The sequence below is a fragment of the Populus trichocarpa genome, chromosome 13 (assembly GCF_000002775.5).
Source record: "Populus trichocarpa isolate Nisqually-1 chromosome 13, P.trichocarpa_v4.1, whole genome shotgun sequence".
NCBI classification, from domain to species: Eukaryota; Viridiplantae; Streptophyta; class Magnoliopsida; order Malpighiales; family Salicaceae; genus Populus; species Populus trichocarpa.
Window position 1 is genome coordinate 822,741 of NC_037297.2, and position 26,589 is coordinate 849,329.

Below are 26,589 nucleotides of genomic sequence, written 5' to 3' on the forward strand. Positions count from 1 at the left end.
TAAAGAAATGTAAATCGTTAATTCTGCAGGGTTCAGCAACTTGGCAGGATTCCAAGTATAAACTATACTACAAGAAACTAATATGAATGGTCTCAATATTATATGTGCAATCCTGTGTTTATTGATCTTCTTGTTGCTACAAAATCAAACTAAACATTTTTCAGTCACTGCTCCAGTTTCGACATAAACAGTGAACCTTGGCAAGAGACGCCATATAGTCATCAGACCTGGAATGAGAAATGCATACATGATTTAAGCTGCTATACTTTTGAGGTGCTAGTAAATGTAGATGGATTTAGAATTCATACCTTTGTCCATAAGGAGACCTACATGCAGCAATTATTTGAACTTTGGCCGCCTCTGGTTCTTTCTGTGTAGGTGAAAGTGAACATTAGCTGCACATATCCATGTAATGACGAAGCTTTCTCACGCCAGCAAGTAACACACTTTTATAGTATAAAATCATCAATTACATGAGCCACTAATCATGCTTCAAGATTTGGTATTAAATCCCAAGAGGCTCAATTAAAGTCCAAATGCAGAAAGAATTTAAACAAAAATCAGATAATGATGAGTTAAGTCTTGCTGTCTTATAGGATCGAAACAATGATCTTACAGAAAAAAAATGATGAATTAAGTCCCATTTAAACTGCTCTAAAGAGACAAAGAAAAAAGGGGTGCTTCAAAAAATCATGAGAAATAAGCTAGATTTCTCATCTGTTTTCGACATCCAGAAGCTCATATTGAGAGAAACCACTAATGTCAAATGCGGGTTTCTTTTGTTTTTTGAGCTCCGTTACTGTCATCGCGAGACTTGATTAATCAGTCTTGAAATTAAGATCAGCACAAGGTTTCTGTTCATGGTTTCCGAGTAAAAATAGAATGGTGATGTGTCAGGCACTGGAAGCTCTCATTTTATACCTTCTGTAATTGAAACTATGGCAGCTATATTTCTAGAATCACGGGCACCCTTTTAGCTGCCTAATGTTTTCAATTCATAATAAAACTGAAATAATTTCCGCAGGCTTCAAAAACCAGATAAAAAGGACGCTATATTTACATGTTGAGGACAAACCTGAGCTTCATGATATAGACCGGCATATAAAGATGCATAAAAATACTCATTCCCCTGTCCATTTGAAAATGCAGTGGCAAACTGCAAACAAAATTCCAATGCTTTAGTCAAATGCAGTATTCCAAACAAATGCAAGCACGCCCATATGCAGAAAATAGAAAAAAAAATAACCGATAAGAAATCTCTTAATATAACTATTCATCATCAAGAGTTTTCAGCACTATCACTCTAGGAAGTTGATACTCTTATAGATCCTAGAAGATAAATGTTTGAAAAAAAAAAGATGAAGAAAATCAATCCCATCTAGGAACTGAGCACAGTAGTGATAGTGACTGTCCATAGACAGCCATAAGTAATCTGTAGACTTTGAATAGACAATTTATAAAGTGGAATCGAAAGCTCTTCAAAATAACATGCAGCTACTCATGGTCCAGATAAATTGACTCCATTCAAGAACCATTGATGGAGGTGATTCGTTGAAGTTCAGCCTTTACCTTGTTCTTGAAGATTTTGTTTCCTTACATAAAACTTCAGTTGACAATCCCCTAGGTTAGTTTAGACCTTTCAATTGAGGATGGTAAAGAAATGATTGAGGTTGTATACGTTAAAAAAGGATTCTTAAACATGAGATATCTTAGAACAGATCCTTGAACATATTCTAATGGATATGGATTCTTAAGCATTATACAGATATAACGAATGCTTCATTAATAATTATCGAATAAAATTAGATATTAGAACACCAAATAGTATCACAAAAACATATTAACCCAGAAGAAGGATTAAGATGAATGGCCGACCTTACAAACTTCAAAAATAGTTCAAAAAAGAAGCATTGGAGTTGGATAAACAGTCCACACCTTTTCTGGGTCACCACCATCTTTAAACATGTTATAAGCTTCCCGCATAACAGGTCTTGGATCCCTACCAACCTGCATTCAGCTAGTAAGCTGCTTCACTTGAAAACATGTGAATAGATGCCCTTGGTATAAGTTAACCAAATTACTAAGCGCAATTACCTCCACTCTTGGTTATAAACCAAAACCTATACATGCATCATAATATAAATTACATTGCTGTGACGACTCCATGAACAACTGGCCAGAACTCAGCATGCATACATGCTGCTTCTCATGTATCAGAAAGCTTCCAATGGAAGATGGTAAAGTGAGGCACCATTTTTATGCATATTACATTTATTAGAAAGCTTCCTTTCAGCAAAGCTTTGATTACCATCTTACTTATCCTCATAATTTGGTGATTTTCTCCAATAAACACTCTAGAGTAACTTACCTCAAGAAATCGCTTCCTTGCTTCATCAACTCCATACAATTGAGCTTCACACAGAAAGCACCATATTGACTCCTCCGTGTCATTTGGATTCTGTGCAACATCTATTCGAAACTGCTCTGCCCCATCTTCAAACCTATTGATATGGTCACCACATCTCAATCCCTTCAAATTCATCTCAAATACTCAAAGAAAGAAGCAGTTTATTCTCCTAATAGTGTCCATGGAAACTGGTGAAAATTTGCGAGGGAAAATTATGAGGCCAACTAATTGAATTGAGCTTTCCCATAAGGCAATTTTCCAAATTGATGTCGAAAATGAGAATTCCTTCTCTTTTCCAATTTTTTTCCCGGGAACCAAACAAGAAATAAAGGAAAAACAATCATTAAGGAATTAGTACCTATCAACATAGTAAAGTGATAGCCCCCTCTGCCAAAGATCTAAATCACAGCCACCACATAACTTCATCATTATACGCATTAAATCAACATTCTCAACAACCCTCAGAAAACAAACAATCAAAATACCTAGAAACTTACATGCTTTTTGACGAGTATCCAACTCAATTGCCTTGTCAAACTCCACTAAAGATCCCAAAACATCACCCTTCACAACGACGACAAAACATTTTAGAATGGAACAAACAAAACCATAACGATAAAGTACTCAAAATTAACCTGTCTAAAGAGTAGCATTCCACGTCTAATAGCCATAACAGCTTCACGGGCATTGTTGTTGCCTCCTGTTAAGGCATCCCAAATGCCAGAAACTGAAGGGAGAAACAGTCTTCTGGTGAAAGTTGGTAGTGGGTTTTGAAGGTTGTGAATTCTTGAAGGAATGTTAGTGCTGAAGAAGTGTGAGTTGGTGTGAGTTTTGGGTGAAAATGGAAGTGTAGTAGTTAAAGAGTGCTTATGTTTCGAGGATGAAGAGGGTGTGGGAAATATGTGATTGAAGTTATGGGTTAAAGCCATTGAAGTAACAGTAGAAATGTGTACACCAATTTGACTGTTGGAAGTTGTGAATGTCGAGGTTGTTTGGGTTCCTGTCTTCTTGGGTTTTGGACAAACTGTGGGAAGTTGCTGAGAGACAGATAAGGAGCTAAAAGGTAACCGAACGTAAGGCTTAAACTTGACTTGAGAGATTTAATCTTTGAATGGTAATTCAGTATTTCAGCACAGTTGGTTTTTAATCATTTGATGAAAAGACCGTTTCTTGGGACAAATAAACGGTGGACACCGCTAAGGACAGAGCCATCCTAGCAAATCACATGATGGTCTCTACAAATTATGTGCACAGGTGGTTCACGGAACCAGGTTGCGCCAATGCAAACAGCCATGAGGCCCATGACTGTTCTTGAAAAAATCCGTACGTGTTTGTGCTGAAGATGACATCCTGTGAGCCAATCATCCTTGAATTAACTCACCTGTCAATAAACTGCAACTCAATTGGCATGTTGTCATATATCCCCACTCACTGCAAGGACAAGATTCAGGTTCGAGTTTCTTTGTAATTACAAAAAGCAAAATCCAAGAACAGACTCTCCTGACAACGTTAGAATAACATTTTCAAAACACCAATGAATGACCAGAAAAAAAAGTGTAACCTAAGAATAAATGGCGGTCTCCAGTTTATATGATCGTCTTAGTTTAAAATACATGCCTCGAAATTGTTTTAGCGGGCTCATTTAATTGGTTGGGTGATACAGAAAATAAAGTAAAATCTCAAGCATGCATGTTAACCTTTAAAGTTTCATATTTCCAACCAATTTGTGACGCTTCCTTGTTATATACAAGATAAGGGGAAAAGCATCCAGCGACCACGTGTAAGATGATGACAAACTGGTTCCATTGAAGATCCGAGAGTTATTAGGAATAACAAGAGAATGGAGTTGGCACGTCTGGAAGAGAACTTCAGATGTGAAAAGATTAGTGAAAGTAATATCAGCATGTTCTTGTTGAATGGTTTTCCCATAACTATTTCTGGAAGAAAATCCTGTTTACAACATCAACGGGTAGAGCATGAGCTGGATCTATGGCTTTCAATCCTGGATATTCAAGAAGCGAAAGCCCTGCATCACAATAAACAGGAAAACAACACAGTGAAAACATGACATCTGCAGCATGGATAAAAAATTAAACCACGGATATGGCACAAAAGTAAAGTGAAACAATTGACCACAGTGCTTTACTATGCTATGCTATGCCAAATGTGAAATGTGAAATGACGGACAACACCATTTGCTATTCTACACTGGATGAGCATGCCATTCTTTTACTGAATATCAACAATCAGGTAGGAGCTTAGTAGGAGACCATATTATCCTAATCTAAAGGGAAAGAAAAAGGTGGTTTCTAATGGCAATTCAAAGGCTATCTAGTTATTCAGCCTCAAAGTTCTAGATAAGATATGCAGTCTGAAGCTTTTCAACCCTCTTGCAAAAGGTCTTACTAGATGAAGAAGATGACAACAAAGCCAAAGCTTTAATCCGAAACTAGTTGGGGCCAGCTATATGGATCCTCTTGCTAAGATGAAGAAAAGACAAAATACATAACCAGAAGAGATGTCCAAGATGCTGACTTCAGGAATTTAAGATAGAGTGAGTAGCCCTGGTGGCTTTTAAGAAATGTTTGCAATGAAAAGGGAGGGAATAAAAAGCCATTAAACTACCAGCTACTCCAAAATATGTATGGTATACATCAACAGCATCTTCTGGTCTATCTGAAATTCCTCCATTTTCTGTATCCTGTAAATTTCAACAAACAAATAGTAGCAAAAGTCATCTTCATTAGAAGATTAACATCTTATGGTTCTCTTGATTATTCTGGAATCATAACCATAGTCCATTCAGTTCAAAACTGACCTGACAGTTTAAAATGAACTTAACTAGCTTGTCCTTGTTAATCCAATGAACTCTGTCAATCATAATCAGGCTAGAAAGAACCCACCATGAATAGCAAACCTGAAGAGATTAAATAGTCATAATCAGAAGAATATATAAGAATCTTGGTGGAAAGGTACTTGTATTTGGAAGAAATGCCCACATCAGGAAGTTTCTCGGGGCGACCATTTAGACCTCCAGATTTGACTTGGCGTTCACATAGCCACCAACCAAGGAGGTCCTTGTCAACATGATGCAGAGACCCCGTGATAGCAAGAGCACCCAAACAACAGAAAACTACAGTCACAACGAAGAGAAAAAATTTAACATACTTCAAATTAAATTATATACAGACATGCAACATCATAAATCCATGGTGATCAAGCTACAATTTGCAGTCTTCAAGAACATAACTTCATCGAATGATTCAGAAAATTTTTAATTGCAGTTAACATGAAGTTTCATGCGGCGGTCTACACAAACTTAGTTGCTCCAAATACCACTCACTTAAAATTACTCATGCTGTCATTCTCTTCCACTAGCTCCCACCTAGATGGAGTTTAAACATAACTTGAGAAATCAATGAACTATTTGCTAATCTCACCTCATTTTAATTAAAGCTTATGACAGCCTCACCTTCCATTGCTAAATTAGAAAATTTGATTGAGTACAAATATCAAAACGTTGGTGATCAACTTCTTTTACCAAATAAATGATCAAAACGATGCAGGTTCACATGGTGGATCTTGGATGCAGTTTTAATCGTCACCCAAGACTACGAAACTGAAGGGTGAAAATTCTGCTATGTTTCAGAATAAAATTCCAAGTGTGATGTGGAACATACTCTGGCCAGCATGAGACTCTCCACCAGGAGTGCATCCAAATCCACCATCCACATTTTTGCAACTTGCGATGTAATTAACTGCCTTCTCCACGTTTATTTTATCCAGACGATGCAAAATAGACAGACAACATATTGCAAGATATGAAAACCTGGAAAAAAAGAAGAGGAAAAGAACTGGCCTGTGAGATAATGTTTACAAGTATAACTACTCATTCCAAAAAGCATAAGAAGCTGATTAGCCCAGATAGAAGGGACTGGTAGAAAGAATACCGGGAGTCTACTTCTCCCCACTCGTCCCCAGAAAACGATCCATCTTCATTTTGCAGCCCACTAATATCTGGCATAAAGTTGAGCAAACCAAGAAATGGATGGCCTGTGATATGTTGAATTGGTATGCTTAATATCTCAATTCTGTTAGCCTCATATTTTTTTAAGTCGTCGACCCAAAAATGAATGTTCATTCAATCAAGAAAAGCGAGGACAACATTAAATTTCAAACAATTGGTACTTTAGTGAACTAAACAGCTAATTATGTAAACAACACAACGCAGTTGCCATATTATAATGTACTTACTCTTTATGTGAACTAAATGGCAGCGAATGATGAGTTCCTAATAAACAAAATCTCAAATAAAGGACGAACAATCTCAAAGCTCACTAAAGAAAACCAAATAAGGATACAATTTGCAACTTTATCAGCATCCAGAACATTTAGCTTATCAAAAAGGGCCAAAACTTGTACAGCACTAAGGGTATACAGCATATGGGGGTCATGCCCAATATTACCAGCAAATCCACCTGCATAACAAAAAGCAACACCACCCATCTTACTGTAAGGATCCAATCTTTTTACTTGTTTATCTTTCAAGTTGCATGACAAATATGTAAGAGTAGATAAATGAGATTGGTAATTAATGAAAGCAAACAAAGTCAAGTTCTTGACAAACCAGACTCATGCTGGCACTTCATGATCCATTCAATAACTTCATTTGAATCCAAAGCATCAAGCTTTCCTAAAATATCCAAAGTAGCCAATCCCCAATACGCTCCATTCATTCTTAAATGCTCCAACACCACCGATTCGAAACTATCCTTTCTCTACGCCCACAATGGAACATAACCAAAAGATTCAAACTTTAGTAACTTTATTACACACAAAAATAAAAAAAGACAACTACTTATAGTAAAAACAAACCTTTTCAACTGATAAAATGTACTTAACATGTTTATCAACCACCAACTCTCCCATCTGTCATGATCATACAATTGGTCAAGTTGAGGTCTTTACAAGTGCAGAAACTAAGAAAAATTAAATTTTGGCAACAACCCACAAGTTTATTCTGCAGAAATAAACAGATGAAAAGTGATGTAAGCGAGAAAAGGAGAGTTACCAGCGGAAATCTTGGTGGTGAATCAGAGGGAGGGACTAGGGAGGGAGATGGGGACCGGGGAGAGCGAGAGATCAGAGAAGCTAAGCTAGAATCTTTCATGGCCTATTCTTTTTTATGTTTTTTGGGCTGATGGAGGCCCATTTAATGTGTGAAGATTTTTTTATGTGGGTTTGTTTGCAGCAATTACTTTGAGCAAGATAAGTAAAGATTGGCCCATTAAACGGGCCCATTACACGGTAGGAAAACAACATCATGAAAATGGAGAAAAGGAAAAAGTTTATTAGATTAATTGCACTTTATTTCTTCTTTCTATTATTGATATTTTTAATGTGATATTTTATTTTATTTTATTTATTTATATCCTTTCCTCTAGATTTTTTTTATTAATGCGATCTCTCCTATATGATTTTATCATTTTTTTCATTAAATGTAAATACGTGTCAATAACATAGAATTTTAGACTTAAAACTTTTGAAAAAACATTAGAAAGAATGGGAAAGATCAGGAAAATATAGAAATAATTTTTTTAAAAATTAATAAGAAATTTGGAGAGCCAAAATATTAGATTGAAAAATGGAAAATTGGAATTGAAAAATGGGAAATTACTAAGAAAGTAGGATTTATTTTTTTATTTTTAAATGCTTTGTGCATGCATTTTATTTTTAAATATGCTGGAATAAATTAGAATCTATATTCTTTTTTTGGGTAAGGGAGGATGAATTAAAATTATAGGTAGATTAAATATACCATGTTGCTCGTAGATTAAGTTAGTGAATATGATACAAATGGGAAGAAAATTAAATACCCAAAGACAACATTTTAAATTGTACTTCTATAACTAAAATTATTTTTTTATAAATAATTATTATTTCTTAGCTATTTATGAATTTTCTTTGAGAATATCAAAATAATAGTTTTTTATTTTTAAAAAATTATTTTTGATAACAGTACATTAAAATGATTTAAAAATATTAATTTAAAATAAAAAATAAAAAAAATTAAATTTTTTAAAAATATTTTTAAAATATAAAAATAAACAGAAGTGAGCTACCCTACAAATATTTTCTGGCCCCGCCCGCCGCTGATAAGCCTGATATGTCGATATTTGTTTATTTAGTATAAAAAGTGAGAAGACCGAGAGGTTATTAAACATTAGACGACAGAAACCACTTGCTTGCAATGAAGACTAGTCTGGTCCATGTTTTTTCAACAATGAAAATCAAATCATTCATGTCAAAATTAGAGGATATAAAAATTATTTAAGTTTATCTTCCTGTTCCCCGATTTTGAAATTGAAACTTCACAGGATAAAAAAATTAAAAAACAAAATCTCAAAATATTATCCAGGCTGACGAAGCAAAATTAATTTCATTACGATAATGTCTGGGGAGTTTGCTTCAAATGGAATTTGTCAAAAAATTGCTTGAACTTTTTTTATATTTTTGAGTCATTTTAATATGTTAATATTAAAAATAAATTTTTAAAATTAACAATATTTTTTTAAAAAAACAAACATCTACAAAATGAACACAGAATTTACAAGGAAAGTGCAGTTGGGGAAACGAAGAATAGAAAAGAACTCGTGGTAAGCAATGGCTGGCTGGTTTCTAAACACTTGTTAACAGCCCCCAAAACATGATCTCGAGAGTTCTCTGTTTTAGGTTGACCTCTATATATATATATATATAATTAATTAATTAATTAATTGTACCATGAATATGCACACAATTCATGATTTTGATTGAGTAATTGTTTTTGTGGTATAATTATTTAAAAAATTAAATTAATTTTTTTTATATTTTTAGATTATTTTAATATGTTAATATTAAAAATAAAAAATATTATTTTAATTAAAAAATATTCTTAAAAACAACGGTTGCAGGCCCACGTTAATGCAAAATTATTTTTTTTGTTTTTTTTCAAAAAACAAATACGCAATGTGTCATTTCAATCGACATTGACGTGTGATAATGTACTCTAGCGGGCAATTTGCATTGACATTTATAGCATTTGCCCCCATATAATTTCCTGCATTTATTGAAAGCAGATTTTTTTTAGGAATAGATACCTATTAATAATTTAGATTAGATTAACTTATTTCGATTTAATAATTTAATTGTTTTTAATTGTAACTAGGATATTTCCTCATCATACAGCGAGTTAATAATAATTTTTTTAAATATAAAATAAATATAAAAAATATAAAGCGTTAAATCAATACTATTGGGTCTAATTACAGAGCTAGATTCAAGAAGCCTTGGGTCTTTCAGAAATACCAAATTCAATAGCATTAGATTTCACTAGTAAGGCAATTGAGTTTGACAGCCCAACTAGATTCAATAGCATTTGATAGAGCTACGACTTAAAAGCATTGGGTGATGGCCAAGTCAGACCCAACAATATTTTTTGACTAAAAACAGCAAAGACAACACCCTTTGATGCTACAGTGTTATCTACAATGCAAATACTATATGTCTACACTGTGGTACACAGTGCACATACTCTATGTATACAGTACCTGCACAATGTTTTTTCTTGGATCTGGCTGTAGACCCAGCAGTATTGGGTCTGACGGTCAAGTTAGACCTAACAATACTTTTGGACTAAAAACAGAAAAAACAACGCCCCAGGTGCTACATTGTCGTCTATAATACAAACACTCTATATTTACAGTGTGATTCATAATGCAATGGGTCTATATTCACAGTACCTACGCAATATTTTTTTCACGACTTTTAAAGTATAGTATAACGCGTTGATCTAATGATTATTATTTTTTATTTAAATCATGGATTGATATTTAAAAGAATTTATTTTTAAAAAAATATACTGAAAGATATATGTTTAAGAACAGATAACCCGAAACAAAAACTTTGTCACAAGCTCATCTAAAAACACTTTATATTATAAATAAAAATAAAATATATTTTCAAACCAGTTTACTTTTAATAGACTTAAATCAAATCAAAGGTATTATAATACAGTGAAGGGATATTAAAGTGGAGGGTGCCATTAAACTACCGAAATCGGAGGCTTTCCACGGTTAAATCTATCATAATGGGGGATCCATGGCAGGTCTTGTCACAATCCACAAACTTAATATTTTCTATGTGCTCCAAATGACTAAACTTTACAAGAAGGAAAACACCGTTGTTTTTATGAAAAAAAACAACGGTGTTTTCCTTCTTATAAAGTTTTCTTTTTTATCTTAAAGTGCTGTCAAAATTCAGTGGCCTGCTAATTTTGAACCCCACTAAAGCGTTTCACACTGTATTTTTAAAATATTTTTTTAATTTAAAATTAAAAAAAAATAAAAATCTTTAAAAACATGATTGTAACGCATTGTTAAATAAATTTTTAAAATATTAAAAGCAATGCTGAACAAACTTAAATCACCATGTTAAAGCTACCTAGCCACAAAGAACAAAGGAGGAGTTGGAAAGGAGGTCGTCGTCTCAAAGTAATCATTAATCTGGAGAAGTTATTTTTTGTCCAATTAGTCGTCAAGGTAACTAATCAAGTCTAGGTTTCTTGAGGATAAAGATTAATATATTGAATGAATTTAATGAGTAGATTGATAAAATAATTAAAGTCTATTTATTTATTTATTATTTTTGCTAAAAACAGACCACCAGCCTCCCCTTGATCAACTATTCCTCTTGTATCTTTCAAAGTTGTAATAAATACTTCAATTCAAGGCAAACACGGTTGTTCTTATGAAGTTGATTATTCCTGCATCAACAGTCTGTCAAAATTTGGTGACTGGCTATAGCTCACCAAGCAGCCATTTTTGAACACCAACTGAAGCTCTGGTGGTACGTGTGACAACGAAAGGGTAAACGTGCAATCAACACTTCTTCAATACTTTACTACTAATCAAGTAATTAACTGCTTAATTAACAAGTAACAGGCCAAAAGCTACTCTTAATTATCACCATTTTATAATTTTTATCGTTAATATATATGGAGCCCTTGTTAACTAAGGCTGGATATAAATTAAGCAGCTCCCTTACATTAACCAGTTACGAAATTAATGTAAAATTAAATAAACATTAGCCGTAAATTTACTAGATTAATCAAAGTTTCAATAAAAACCAGTGATTTATGCTAAAAGAATTTCTCGTAATTCATGATAATTAAATGAATAAGCAAGTCCCTGGTAGATATATATATTAAATTAGTAGCTATAGGACTTTAATGATTTAGATTTAATCTGATTTACAGTTGACCAGATTAATTTAAACTTCTTTTTTTTTTAACAAAATTTAAAATAATATTATTTTAATAAAAAAATCTTGGGTTTTTTCACCTATACAATTTGGATCATGGTTAAGATTGATCTAAGTATATATTAATATACCGAAATGAACAATTAAATAAGAAATTAATAGGATTCAGATGCGTGAAACATATCTCGGTAAATTAAACGAAAAGCTTGTTAAGATTCTAGTCAAGGCAGACATATCTATAAAAGAAAAACTCAATTTTTGAAAATCACTAGTGGGGGCTGTGGAGAATGACAGGCGAGGCAAGAATCCAGGCAGAAAAGGGTAAGAACAAGTGACTCACAAGTGGGTTTGGTGGATGGCCTTAGTTGTTTTTAGGCCATGTTAGACTGTCTAATATCTATTATGGTGTGCCATGATCCAATACCAGACTTAAATTTCCAGGTCAACCTTTTCAACGTCAACCCCAATTTTGTAAATTCTGAATCATAAAACGTGGTAGTACTAGGATTGAACAAGAAGCATAAGGTTCCATTTTAGAGCACAAGGGAACTGCTGTTCTTAGCTTCTTCGATAACGCGTACATGTGTAGTAAAACCTATGACCAATATCATGTTGGTGATGAATGGAGAAACAAAGACTTGGTCACTGATTCTTAAAACAACGTGTGCGTTGAAGAAAATCAAAAATAAAAGAGAGATGTTTTATAGTTACATTCAAGGTTCCGATATATGATTATATTCTCATAGAAACACAATTGAAAAACAAGAAAACAAATCAAAGTAAATTATAGCTAGGAAATATATACATATTGTTATTAAAACTTTATGAATTTGTTAATTTTAGTGTGAAATAAAAGAAGATAGCATAATTTTCTACGAACAACATAACTTTTTTTTTTTCAATTTTTTTTTATAATAATATTCATTGACAAAACTCCTTTATCTTGTCTCTTTGTGCAATCAAGTACTATACTTGAATCCTCTTTGCAATACCTCACGTACCACATTACATATTCTTTTTACATGTTTCTCAAAATTGGGGTTGGAAAATTCAAAAGCTTAGACTTCACAATTGTTTTTTTTTTATATAAAAAAATTAATTAAGCCAAGACCCTACCACTTGCAATTGTGTATATAAACTCGAGGAGAGCTGCACCTAAACCACAATCACATCTTATAGACCAAGACAAGGACATTAGTGCCTAAAGTCTGAGATTTCGTCATTGTCATTCATTCTTTCCTCTCAAGAAATTAACTTGATTAGCAAATCATGGAGGGCTTCATGGATCGTCATGAGTTTAACATATTGCCAGAAGGCTGTGTTTCTACAATTCTCTCCTTTACATCTCCACAAGATGCATGCAAGTCTTCATTGGTTTCAACTATATTTCAAGCAGCTGCAGATTCTGATGTAGTTTGGGAAAGATTTTTACCGACTGATTATCAAGATATAGTCTCAAGGTCAATGGTCCCTTTCAAGTTTTCTTCAAAGAAAGAGCTTTTTCTTCTTCTTTGCAGCTCTCTTCTCGTAGATGGTGGCAGAAAGGTATAGACTCCTTATCCTATTAAAATGGGTAAAGCATAACTTTAAGAGATAGGATTTATTTAATCTTAATATCTCATATATTCTATGATGCAGAGCTTCAAGTTAGAGAGATCATCAGGCAAGAAATCCTTTATGCTATCTGCAAGAGATCTTCACATAACATGGAGCGATGAATCCCCGTATTGGCACTGGGCTTCTCTGCCTGAATCAAGGTCGATTTTCTTTCTTAATTAATTATCTAGAGAGCCAGCTTAAAACAAAGGCAAGTGTGTGCATTGATATATATATTTACAGTTCGCTTTCTTCCTTGTTCCAGGTTCTCTGAAGTGGCTGTGCTTAGAACAATGTGTTGGCTAGAGATTGTAGGCATGATTAAGACTCAAATGTTAACCCCAAACACAAAATATGGAGCATATCTTGTTCTAAAAATCACTGATCGTTCATATGGGCTTGATTTAATGCCATCAGAGATATCAGTTGAGGTAGGTAATAATCAAGTTTCAAGAAACACAGCCTATTTACGTCTTGCCAAAGAACATGCCAGGAAAAAACAGATGGAGAGCCTGTTTTACGGGAATCGCATGCAGGTGTTAAAATCAAGGGTGGCGGAAGGGGAAGGAAGAGTCCCAAGTGAAAGAGATGATGGATGGTTGGAGATTGAGCTGGGAGAGTTCTTCAGTGGTGAAAACGATGAGGAAGTGAAGATGAGTTTGATGGAAGTAAAAGGTCATCATTTGAAAGGTGGACTTATCATTGAAGGGATTGAAGTAAGGCCTAAACACTAACAAAAATATTCATATTTTTGTTCGTAGATACTGTTCCAGTAAATTCTTTTTCAAATCAGCTACTTTTCCTTCAAAAGGGATAAAGATTAAAGATCAAGAAGACAACAAAATGCTAAAGTTTTGTTCTATCTCTTTTTTTTTTTTTTTATCAACATTTGATTCTTTCATTTGATTCTTGTATACCAAGAGAAAAAAAATAAAATTATGTGTATAGGTTTGTTACTTTTTGTTCCGTCGATGTATCTAGACTTTGTATTGATTCTTTCCTTTTCATGTTCCGAATACAATGCAACCAGTCATTCGCTTGACATCACAAGGAATTACATGCCACTTGGATCTCTTTTGTTTATGAAGCTATCCCACTTAACTAATTAGTTCTGTTGGGTAGTATGGTGCGGTGTAAACGTTGAATCTATATTTTACTTTAATTATAATTTTAAAAATATTTAGTTAATTAATATACAATATATATAGTATTTTTATATGAATCTCACTTAAAATTATCTATTAAAATCATGATTATAAAATAATTATAATTTATTTATTTTTTTAAACCTATTTTTTTCAAATCGCAACAATAAAAACTATCATAATCCCAAACATATATTTACTAACTTCTAATATTTATGACTTATAATTTTCTTGATTTTTCTTGATTGAAAGTTTCAAATCATTGAGTTAATATAAAATCATTGAATATATCTAATTTAAACTTTTTAGTTTTTTGGATTTGGGGTGATTCTTTAATTAGTGTTGTTTTTTAAATCAAGTGGTAATGATAGGATGTGATTTTATTATCTTTATTTATTTAATTAAATTAAAAATTCAAATAAGACAACTATGGATTTGTGTAAGTTTTAATTCTAAATAACTTTTTATTTAAAAAAATATATTAGATGATTAATTTAAAATCATTATAGAGGTCTCCTCAACAAATTGACTCTTGGATGGAGAAAAAATAAAATTGACATAAAATTATAAGAGGGTTAATGTTGTGATTATCCGTTAATGTTGTGAATCTTAGATGCCCAGAGATGTCCTCATTTGTTCAATTCATGTCGTCATGACAATAAAAAACAAGAAAAATGTCGTCACAATAACGATATAAATTGACTTTTGTGAACTATAAATATATATAGCCATGTTCTTCAATGCATGAAACAATAAAATAAAACCCAGCAATATTCTGTATATTCTTTTCAAGGCCCATTTCTTGTCTCTTTGTATACTGTCCAGCATTTGTCTAGATTTTTTTAATAAAAAAACTCTATGAACTTGGATCTGTTGCCTGAGATTTTGTTTTTACACATGATATCATCTGCTTCTCCTCGTGATGCTCGTTGTGCTTCCCCTGTTTCCACGATATTGGTTAGGTCCTAATCTGAGTCAGACACAGCGCGGCAGAGATTATGAAGATATTCTTTCCAGATTAGCACTCTTCAAAAAAGGAGTTTTTTTCAGGTTATGTAGCCCATATTTAATTGATGGGGGTAGAAAGGTAAAGTTAGTTTGAGCATAGTTTTATATATATATATATATATATATATATATATATATATATATATATATATATTTTATTTGACAATGAAAAAATATATCAACATGGTTGACCGCGTTGATAAACAAAGTTTAAGTTAGAATTTAACACATAAAATTTGGAAGCATGGTAGTGAGGGTTTTACATTACATTAATGTCAAATTAAGATAATTATAAATTATTAACAATATTAATGTGCATAATCAGAATATATACTTCCATTTGTTGTACTAAAAGAGTATTGAAAGGCTATATTTTAAAAATCCGAAAGTTGATTAAAAAAAGTGATCAAATTAAAGGGTTGAAAATTAGACTTACAAAAATTGAAAATGGTTGGAGTATGTAAAACTGATTTTTTTTTTCCAGGAAATTCAAACATATTGGTTATAGTTTTAAAATTTGATTTGGGATGGATCTAAGATAATATCTAGATCATAATTTAAGAGGATTCATTCTAGTTTTATTTTAAAAAAAAAATTAAAACAATGTTGTAGCATACCGTGCTTTTTTTTTTCTTTTTCTAGAAAATTTAAGATTCTTGATTATGATGAAGAAATCCGGAATGATGAGAAATTTATAATGCTGAATGAGTAATTAGTGGTATCCTGTTACTCTCTAAATTTATTTTAAATAAAAAATTAATATAATTAAGAGAAAAAAAATATTATATGGAGATATTTTTATCATATTTAGTAAATCACAAGTTTTATCTTCTCTTTTTTTTCTTGTGTTTATCTTTTTTTTAAAATATATCCAAAAAATAATTAATAAAATATTACTAACTACTTTCTAATCAAACACCATATAATTTTCCCATAATCAAAATTAAGACATTCATAGACTAATCAAATCATGCCATACTTTTTTCAATGCTTTAACTACTTTATAAAAAACAATGATAATGTTTGGTAGAATGTATTAAAATACAATATAATAGAAAAACAAAATAATTAACTTTGATTTTTCTATCAAATTGCATTTTATTACATTCTACCAACCAAATCAATAATTACTTTTAATTAGTTTAAGAATATATTAATTTCCAGTAAGATTATCAAAGATTTTAGGACAGTTTTAATTTTCTCAAGCTTGGTGATCCATGCACAGGATGTATGGATCAATCTTTAGCTTGGAGAAAGAAAAATACCACAGTTGACAGCACCGTCAAGCCGAATTTGGATGCACAGGCAGTGGAGCAAATATGAATTCTAACCTTCAGAATTCATATTTGTTCCATTGCCTGTGGATGCATATGTGGGCTTCATTAAAATGTTTTTGCACAGTAAATCGTCGGGGAGGCTGGAAGTTTTGCTTGAATTCGAATGGCTCCTTAGGCCTTTACATCAGGAAAAAAAATAAATCAGTTTTAATGTGTAAAATCAGTTTTTGAATTCAATTGTTCTTGAGTGGAATCAAGATGGTTGATAATTCCAAAGCTTATCCTAAATTTAAATGTTTTCCTGCGTTTGACCATTGCCAGCTTAAGCTTCTTGTTTCTCCCATTCAACTCTAGCCTTTTTATTTGAAAAACAAGGATATTCCAGCAAATTCAATAGCTTGAATATCATGCAAAATGTAATTTTGCATAATTGATATAAAACGGTAGTGATTATTTTCCTTTTATGATGAACAGAAAATCTCATTGGAAAATTCAACAGGTAAGAAATGCTACATTTTGAGTGAAAGGGAGCTTTCAATTACGTGGGCTAACAATTCTCTCTACTGCTCCTGGAAACCCCACAGCCAGTCAAGTTTACGCTTCACCATATTTTTCAGAAAAAAATCACCACCATAGTTAATATTTTAAACCAAGCATGGTTTGATTTTTTTTGTTTTTTTTTCAGATTTTCAGAAGTTGTTTAACTTAGAGCAATTTGTTGGTTACAAATCCATGGCAAAATCAATACCGAGATGCTATCTCCAAAAACAATTTATGGGGCCTATCTCATGGTTAAATTTGCTGGTCGAGCTTATGGATTAGACACTCTACAATCACAAATATCAGAAGAAGGTGGCAACTTCAAATCAGTAGGCAAGGTTTATTTACGCCGGCGCCAAGACAAAAATAAACAAGCTTGTCTCTTGAGTAGGACCAGAACTTTAAGCTAAAAAATTCATGAAGTAGAAGGAAGTAATTACCTTCAAGAACGTGAAGATGAATGTATTGAGATTGAATTGGGGAGTTTTTACAATGATGGGGGTGATGCTAAGGAAGTGGAGATGTGCCGAAAAGAGGTGCCTGGTGAGCATTTGAAAGGTGGGCTTATTGTTGAAGGAATTGAGCTTAGGCCTAAGAAAATGATGAAGGTTTGAGCTTAATTCTTGCCCAGATTGTGATTTGATAACCTCAAATTGTGTTCAGATCAAAATATTGTATATCATATAATTGGCAGCAAAGATATATAAAGCCATAATGGTGTCAGTAAAGTTAAAGGCTAGAGATTATAATTATCATGGGCATGAAATTCCAGAAAATGATGCCCAAACGATCTCTGAAGCACAGTACTGTTGAGTGTGTTCTCGACCACAGTGTTGAAATTGCTCCAAAACATTCTCATTTGAGAACCTAAGGATTCTGGGGCATGTTTTTGAGACCTTTTCCTTCATGTTCTTCAGTCTGTTTGGACTTTTTGTATTTTGTCTTCTGAATTCTAGAGCCCAAGGAAGCTCGGGCTTCTTCAAATTCTTAAACGTGTGAGTGGAAGTTCTATCTATGGCTCTTGTCAAATTTACTTCAATTTAACAACGAAAATGGCTCACCGAAAAACTTGCCAGGTTTGATGCAGGGAAGGTGACGAAGCCCGAAGCAAGCTTCAAGACGCATATGGGCCTTTCCACAATAGTTTGATGAGCTTTATGTGTTGTTGATGATGGGCTGCGTTAGTAGCATCCTTAATTTTATTCATCGTGCTGCTGCCAGAAAAGTATTACAATTATATATATATATATATATATATATATATATATATATATATATAATACTGAATATAAATTAGAAATAATATTTTTTAAAATAAAAAACTTAAAAAATATAATAATACAGAATATAAATATAAACATTAAATTAATTAAATAAAAATTTCTTTTTTAGAAAAAAACCTCATGTATCAACATTAGAATGCTAAATAAAAATAAAGATTGTTTTTCAAAAGGATTCCCTTTCCCATAAAATAAAAAAAATTCCTAAAAAATAGAAAAAAATAAAATTAATTAAGAAATATTTATTTTTCTAAAAAAAAACTCATAAAAAAAAGGATATTTTTTTAAGGGTTTTGGAATGTCAATCTTTTGAAGGGCTTTTATTATAGGCCAAACTTCAATAAATTTAGATATAAATATTGGTAGTAGAAGTCCCATAAAAATATTTGTATTTTTAGATATAAATATTTTCTTTGAAAGGACTTAATTCCTATAAAACCAACAAATTTCTTAAAAAGAAAATTTACTAAAACAAATATTTTATTTTCTTAAAATAGTTCATGCATTAACATTCCTCGTAGGGCCAATAAAAGTGATTGTATTCTTACATGGAAATATGTTTTTATCAAAATGATTCCACTTTCCATAAAATCAACAAGTTCTTAAGGTAGGTTTGATAGCTATTTTATAACAAAAAAAAGACAAAAATAATAGAGATATAAATACGTTTAATTTAAGAGACAAAAATAGAGATAGTCACTTTTATTGTAAACTAAAATAAAAAAAAAAATATATTTTTTTAAAAAATATATAAGTTTGACAATAATAAACCATAAACTTTTTAATATTTTTATTCTATTTTGTCTACCATCAACCAAATAATATACAAAGATAATTACTTTGTCTTATACAGTATTACCTAACATAATTTTATCTTTATTTTCTGTTTTGTTATGTCTTTATTATCTCCTATTATATCTTGTCTTTATTATTTTTATCTTTTTTTTTTCAATAAAACAGTATCCAAACACTATATAAAAAAACATAATAATATAGAATAGAAAAATAAAAATAAAATAAATATATATAAATATTTTAAAAAGAAAAACAAAAAAAAAACTCTTACATGCACTGCTTGTACATGGCCAATAAATGTGTTTGTATTCTTACATATTAAGATTTTTCTTTAAAAGGATTCCCTGAACCTGTCATGTATATCCTGCAGCACTTACTAAAATTTTCTAAGACTAGGCCAGTGTCTGTTCTATTAATACTAACAATTAATTAGATACAATAGAACATTACCCGCAAGAAGCTTTTTTTTTTAATTGTTTTCAGACAATGGGTTCCAAGAATCGCATCATGATTTTTGCTGCCATTGTCTTGCATCTCTTCCTGCATTTTCCTTCTCAAACAGAGGCAGGAGCGGAATTAGTGAGTAAGGTCTGCAAACAAAGCCAAGACTACCAGTCCTGCGTTCAAATCCTGACGTCCCATCCACAAACTTTGTCAGCATCTGAAAAAAAGGCGATTGCAGAGAAAGCCCTGGCACTAGCAAGAAAAGAATCGGTTGATACAAGCGATTTCTTTACTGTCTTGGCTCACACACACCCTGCATCCAAGACAGTACTTGAGCAATGTGCTTCCTATTTTAAGGAGGCAGTTACATTCTTGAACCTCAAGGGGCTAAAAGGTGGGACGGCAAGCTTGGATGTGCATTATGCTCTTGATGATGCTGAATCTTGTGAAAGTGCGTTGTCTTCAGGCCATGTTCATATTGATTCAGCTACTGCTAGAATCCAGAAATGGAAGACTGTCTATAGGGCTGCCGAAGCAGCTGTTATAGCTCTTGAAAACTGATTCCTGATTCGAAGATTAATAATGTCTCGTTTCTAATAAAGTTCTTCCTATTTCTTCACATATCTATATATATATATATATATATATCCAACTTTCATGCATGTAATGAAGGATTTTGCTGAGTGCAGACATGCATTGATTCTTGCAGGAATTATTTCTACAGAATCTAGCGAGGGCTAAACCTTATTTCAAACCAGTTACATTTCGTGAAAAGCTTAAATCCATTTGCAAAGACACATCAAACCGAATCTAAATCATAGTTAGCTAATGTCTAGATGATGTGTGATTTGGTGGGTTTTTTATTTAATTTAGGAATAGATTTTTGTTCTGACTTTATGCATTTATCTGCTTTTGATTGTCACCTTTGCTTTTTTGCTGTCATTGGGCTTGTAATAACACACACACACACACACACACTGGTATTTGGGATGAATAGATGGATGTTCCTAGTGACGCTGCTTAAATTTGAACCTTTTAGTCAATTTTGCGGAGGGAACAAGCAATTGATCTCCTTTTCTAATTACAGTCTATTTCTATAATTTATTCGGTGAATTTTGTGTAAGCAATAGGAAAATTGAAGATATCAAGCTTCCTATTGGCTTGTTGGAGGAAAAAATAGCTTCCAAAAGTGCCATTGCAAACTCTGAACACCTTGGTTTTACTAGCAAGGATTTGCCTATAGTGGTCACCTAAAGAGGTGAAGCGAGGTCCACGCGGGTCCAGAGTTGAGGTCTGTCTGGATATTCCATGGAAACAGGCTGTGCATCATCATCCGGAGGGTGCGTTTCACGTATAAATGTTTGTATTCTCACATAGAATTTTTTTTGAAAAAGGATTCCACTTTCCACAGAATCAGCAAGTTCCTATGGTGTAGCGTATTTCAGCACCGGTCAAAAAAGAACAACTCCTTGGACCTGTCCTACATATTCTGCTGCACTTGCTAAAATTGCAACAATTTCTAAGATTAGGCCACTTTCTCTTCTATTAATGCTAACAATCAATGAGATGCAATAGAACATTACGCGCAAGAACTTTTTTTTCTTAACTTTTTTCAGACAATGGATTCCAAGAATCGAATCATGATTTTTGCTGCCATTGTCTTGTATCTTTTCCTGCATTTTCCTTCACAAACCGAGGCAGGAGTGGAATTAGCGAGTAAGGTTTGCAAACATAGCCAAAACTATGAATCCTGCGTTCAAACCCTGACGTCCCATCCACAAACTTTGGCAGCACCTAATGAAAAGGCGATTGCAGAGAAAGCCCTGGAAATAGCAAGAAAAGTATCGGTAGATACAGGCGTTTTCTTTACTGGCTTGGCTCAAACAAACCCTGCATATAAGACAGCACTTGAGCAATGCGCAACCAATTTTAAAGAGGCAGTTCAATTCTTGAACCTCATGGGGCTACAAGGTGGCACGGCAAGCTTAGATGTGCATTATGGTCTTGATGAAGTTAACCAGTGTCAAGATGCATTGACTTCAGGCCATGTTCAAATTGATTCAGCTACTTCTATAATCCAGAAATGGAAGACTGTCTATGATGCTGCAGACGCAACTGTAGCAACTCTTGAGAACTGATTCCTGATTCGAAGATTAATAACGTCTCATTTCTAATAATCTTCTTCCTATTTCTACATATTTATCCGTCTTCCATGTCTATGTAATGAAGGATTTTGCTTAGTGCAGACATGCATTAATTTCTGCAGGAATTATTTCAACAGAATCGTTTGTTTGCCATCTAGCAAGGGCCAAACCTTATTTCTAACCAAATATATTTAGTGAAAAGCTTAAATCCATCTGCAAAATCACACCAAACCGAATCTAAATCATTCTTTGGTGGATTAATTCACTTGGGGACTAAGTTTGGGTTTGGAACAAAAATTAAAAATAAAAACAAGAGGAAAAAGAAGATAGAAAATGACCATGTTTAGCTGCTAATTAATCTGTTACTTTAAAATTTTGTTTGCAGTCTGTCAACCAACAAAATGCCATTTTGCTAGATCAATTTTTTCCCCTTCGTTTTAGTGATTTGATTTCTCTGTCTGTCATGATTATTCTGTGTGCGCTGTATAGGATTCCGCGTACCACAAGATCAGGTAGCTTTCTGTGATTCTGCGCATCCATAGCAGAATAAAATAGAAAAAAAAAACTAGAAACCATCCTACCTGACTTTGTTTTTTTTTTTTTTTTGATAAGTTTGTGATCCAACTATTATGCATAGCTATTGACTCGAAAAATCTATGAATTTAAGTCCGAATCAGGTTTAATTTCAATTTTAACTAAAAAAAATATTGAATCGGCCAAACTTGATTGATTTAGCTAGGTTTTTAGTAATTCAATTGATCCGAAAAAATCAGGTTAGGTTAACATCATGAAATTTTTTAAAATAAAATAAAATAATATCATTTTAATAAATAAAAAATGATCCATGTTAACCTGGTGACCTTTTAGTTGACCCAATGACCTGTCAAAGAACCATCTCAACCCAATAGCTTAAATTGTTAGGTGAAATTCCAAGATATGATTTATATTATTCTCTAACACATCCCCTCAAGTGAAAGCCCTTTGAGCTTGAAATTTGCACAGACTCACATTACCTTGTGCTTAATTTTTATCAAATAAATGGGGATGGTGAGATTCGAACTCGTGACCGCTTGGTCATCAAGACTCTGATACCATGTCAAAGAACCATCTTAACCCAATAGCTTAAGCTGTTAGGTGAGGCCCCAAGATATGATTTATATTATTCTCTAACATGACCTTATCTTTTTTAAAGTCACACCCCGGACCAAGTTTGAAAAACCTGATCTTGTGTATCTTTTTAATGTTGGATTTCCCGAAATATATATATACAACGGAAATGATAAATTTAAAAAAACTTTCAGAAGTCCTAAAGATCTCGTTAGATAAATCTAGAGATTTTTAAGGCTTATTGCCTTAATATCATTTTTTTTTTGCTTTAAATAATTGCTTCATGGTTTGTTGTCACAAACCACAAGCTCAAACAATAATTCACACGAATCACCAATGCGAAATCTCTTAAATCCTTTTAGAAGAGATGAATTGTTATGCTTTTTTAGTGCTAGCTCTTTTCTTGTGTTTTTCAGTTATTTTGTACTGTACTATTTTCTATACATAAAATAAAAGGCATAACATTTTATTTATAGAAAAACCTAAAAATCATATAAATGATAAAACACCAATTTTTCCCTTAATAATATCACATATATTATTTTAGAATAATTTTAAAAATTTATTCAATCAAGTCCCAACTAGATTTTTCTAGGTCTAGATTTGTAATTCTCTATCTAAATTACATTATAGTCATCAATTTCTAAAATTTATTTACAATCAAGTCACACTTGATTAATCTCACAGTTTGATTTCTGGCCAATAATTTTTATGTGTATCACCTATTATGTTTCCTAATAAGTTGGTCTAAATATAAATCACAATCCTCAATAAAATAGGATTAAAAAATTAATTTATTATTAATTCAATAATTTATTGATTTATATTTGAAGATCAAGTATGATATTTAACAACCTATCATGATCTTTCAAATATTAGAAAAGTCATAAGTGGTTTGACTTAACTTTTCAGTGGTCGGTTTTTCGGTGTAATTACCATCCCTTCTTTAACAATGTTTTAATTTAGACATTATAGCATGAAGTGTGTTTACTTTGTCAAATTACATTTGTTCTCAAATTGATTCTTTAAATAAGATTTCAAATTTTTTTCAAATCTTATTCCACTTTACGCAAGGATTTCCAATTAATACTATTTGAGAACATGTGGAATATTTTCTTTAATTCATCTAGGATGATGAATCATCTCTTAATTACTTAAATATCTTCATATAGTTCATGTTATACTCAATATCTACTCATTTATTACCCTTGATTAGGACAACGTGTAGTAGAATCAAAATATAACATCTTCTATATAAGATAACTTAGTGATCACAAATCTAATGATCACTTACACAGCTGTCATGTGAGCATTTCTATAGACATAGATAATCTCTCCATATAAAATTCTCATATGGGTCAATTCGATGTATATTTTATCTGACAAGCACCTACATATTAGTTTTAGGTATTCCTCATACCTCACTTATAAGAAAAACTGCTTCATTTCATAAAGGAAATAACATGATATATATTAGTCTCAAATGTTCTAATTATTATCTAGACTTAATAGAATATTGACTATGAACATTTAAGAATAATATTTTGATACAATATGAATTCTATAATTATAATAACTTTATAGTTTTATTTGCAAAGTGTTTTTGTCTCAAGAACTTTATATTTACTCTAAATTCTTTATTCAAAATATTTGATGAATATTAAAAATAAATAAAGTCTTTATTAAAAATTAAATATATTTACAAAGTCAAATAGAAATAGAAAATTAACAAAGTAAATATCTCTTTTCTCAAAAAAAAAAAATATTCAACAGAAAGATTTTTTTTCAAAAGAATTCAACTTCCTACAAAATCAACAAACTCATAAAAAAAAACATATTAACACAAAATTGGAAAAAAATATAATTAATTAAATAAAATATTTTTTTCTTTTTAAAATAGTCTCATTCCTCGTAAAAGGCTAGTAAAAATGTTTGTATTCTTACCTACAAATATTTTTTTCAAAAGAATTACACTCCCCACAGAGACAGCAAATTCCTAAAAAAAAAAAAGCAAAACATGGAAATAAAAATAGAAAAAAATAAACATTAACTAAAACAATATCTATTTTCTAAAAACAAATCCTCAAGGTCAATAAAAATATTTTTATTCTCACATAGAAAGATTTTAAAAAAAAAAAGATTCCAGTTTCCACAAAATTGGCAAGTTCCTATGCTGTACAGCTGTAGGCGTATTTCATCATCGGTCAAAAAAGAGAAACTCCTTGGACCGGTCCTATATATTATATTCTGCTGCACTTGCGAAAATTGCAACAACTTTCTAAGATTATGCCAGTTTCTCTTCTCAACACTAACAATCATTGAGATACTATAGAACCTTACCCGCAAGAAGCTTTTCTTTATTATTTTTTTCAGAAAATGGGTTCCAAGAATCGCGTCATGATTCTTGCTGCCACTGTCTTGTATCTCTCCCTGCATTTTCCTTCTCAAACTGAGGCAGGAGCGGAATTGGTGAGTAAGGTTTGCAAACATGGCCAAAACTATGAATCCTGCGTTCAAACCCTGACGTCCGATCCACAAACTTTGTCAGCGCCTAATGGAAAGGCGATTGCAGAGAAAGCCCTGGAAATAGCAAGAAAAGAATCGGTTGATACAAGCGATTTCTTTACTGGCTTGGCTCACACAAACCCTGCATCCAAGTCAGTACTTCAGCAATGTGCATCCAATTTTAAAGAGGCAGTTCAATTCTTGAACCTCAGTGGGCTAGAAGGTGGCACGGCAAGCTTAGATGTGCATTATGCTCTTGATGATGCTGAATCTTGTGAAAGTGTAATGTCTTCAGGCCGTGTTCAAATTGATTCAGCTGCTGCTAGAATCCAGAAATGGACGACTGTCTATGATGCTGCCCAGGCAACCGTAGTATTTCTGGAAAATTGATTCCTGATTCGAAGATTAATGATGTCTCATTTTTAGTAATGTTCTTCCTAGTTCTTCACATATATGTCCAACTTTCACTCATGTAATGAAGGATTTTGCTGAGTGGAGACATGCATTAATTTTTACAGGAATTATTTCAACATAATCATTTGTTATAGTTAGCTAGCTAGCTAGGGAATATTTATTGTGATTAAGGAGCACTATATTGGTTACCCTTTAAGACCCATTTTTAATTTAGTTGCTAACTAGGTAGTTGACTTTCACGGATTAAATCAGTTTTTTCTAATTATAAAAAAATATAAAGATGTTAAGAAACTTAAAATCCGATAATCCGATACATGTTGGACAACATACTGAGATTAGTATTAAGTTTTTTGATAATCCGAATAGATTTTAATGTAAATTTTTTTGTTAGTTTATTTATAATTTTTTTATATTATTTAAATTTTCAATTTAGAACTTGATTTTTTTTTACCTATTATTTTTTTTTACATAAAAAAAAAATTCAGCCAGCCACGAAAACGAGGCAACCTATCTAGTTACATTCTAGTTATAAGAAAACAATTTTTTTGTTTATGTTTAGACATAAAAATTATTGGCAGCCTTTCCCAGTGTTTCTCTTCAAGCCCAGTCAACCTAAAGCCTAGCCCG

General features: G+C 32.2%; 4 protein-coding genes across 4 annotated transcripts; 2 read left to right on the top strand and 2 right to left on the bottom strand.

Moving 5' to 3' along the window:
• Positions 1-3,607, bottom strand: LOC7481715 (uncharacterized). The gene is made up of 8 exons (XM_024583248.2): positions 3,043-3,607; positions 2,905-2,971; positions 2,766-2,805; positions 2,369-2,501; positions 1,936-2,007; positions 1,076-1,156; positions 309-370; positions 1-227 (listed from the first exon to the last, which is right to left on the bottom strand). The coding sequence occupies exons 1-8, from the start codon at positions 3,334-3,336 to the stop codon at positions 161-163; spliced, it is 816 nt and encodes a 271-aa protein (XP_024439016.2). The 5' UTR covers positions 3,337-3,607; the 3' UTR covers positions 1-160.
• A 339-nt stretch (positions 3,608-3,946) lies between these two features.
• LOC7481716 (geranylgeranyl transferase type-2 subunit beta 1) lies at positions 3,947-7,605 on the bottom strand. The gene is made up of 10 exons (XM_052446434.1): positions 7,479-7,605; positions 7,283-7,336; positions 7,035-7,185; positions 6,769-6,885; positions 6,358-6,424; positions 6,088-6,236; positions 5,407-5,540; positions 5,226-5,324; positions 5,033-5,108; positions 3,947-4,433 (listed from the first exon to the last, which is right to left on the bottom strand). The coding sequence occupies exons 1-10, from the start codon at positions 7,575-7,577 to the stop codon at positions 4,339-4,341; spliced, it is 1,041 nt and encodes a 346-aa protein (XP_052302394.1). The 5' UTR covers positions 7,578-7,605; the 3' UTR covers positions 3,947-4,338.
• A 5,260-nt stretch (positions 7,606-12,865) lies between these two features.
• LOC7481717 (F-box protein PP2-B15) lies at positions 12,866-14,347 on the top strand. Its single transcript, XM_002318937.4, has 3 exons — positions 12,866-13,252; positions 13,346-13,464; positions 13,569-14,347. Exons 1-3 carry the CDS (start codon positions 12,977-12,979, stop codon positions 14,035-14,037), a joined length of 864 nt encoding a protein of 287 aa, XP_002318973.4. The 5' UTR covers positions 12,866-12,976; the 3' UTR covers positions 14,038-14,347.
• Positions 14,348-25,419: 11,072 nt separating this feature from the next.
• Positions 25,420-25,938, top strand: LOC18104016 (pectinesterase inhibitor). Its single transcript, XM_024583813.2, has one exon. It carries the CDS (start codon positions 25,420-25,422, stop codon positions 25,936-25,938), a length of 519 nt encoding a protein of 172 aa, XP_024439581.2.
• The last annotated feature ends 651 nt before the right edge of the window (positions 25,939-26,589 follow it).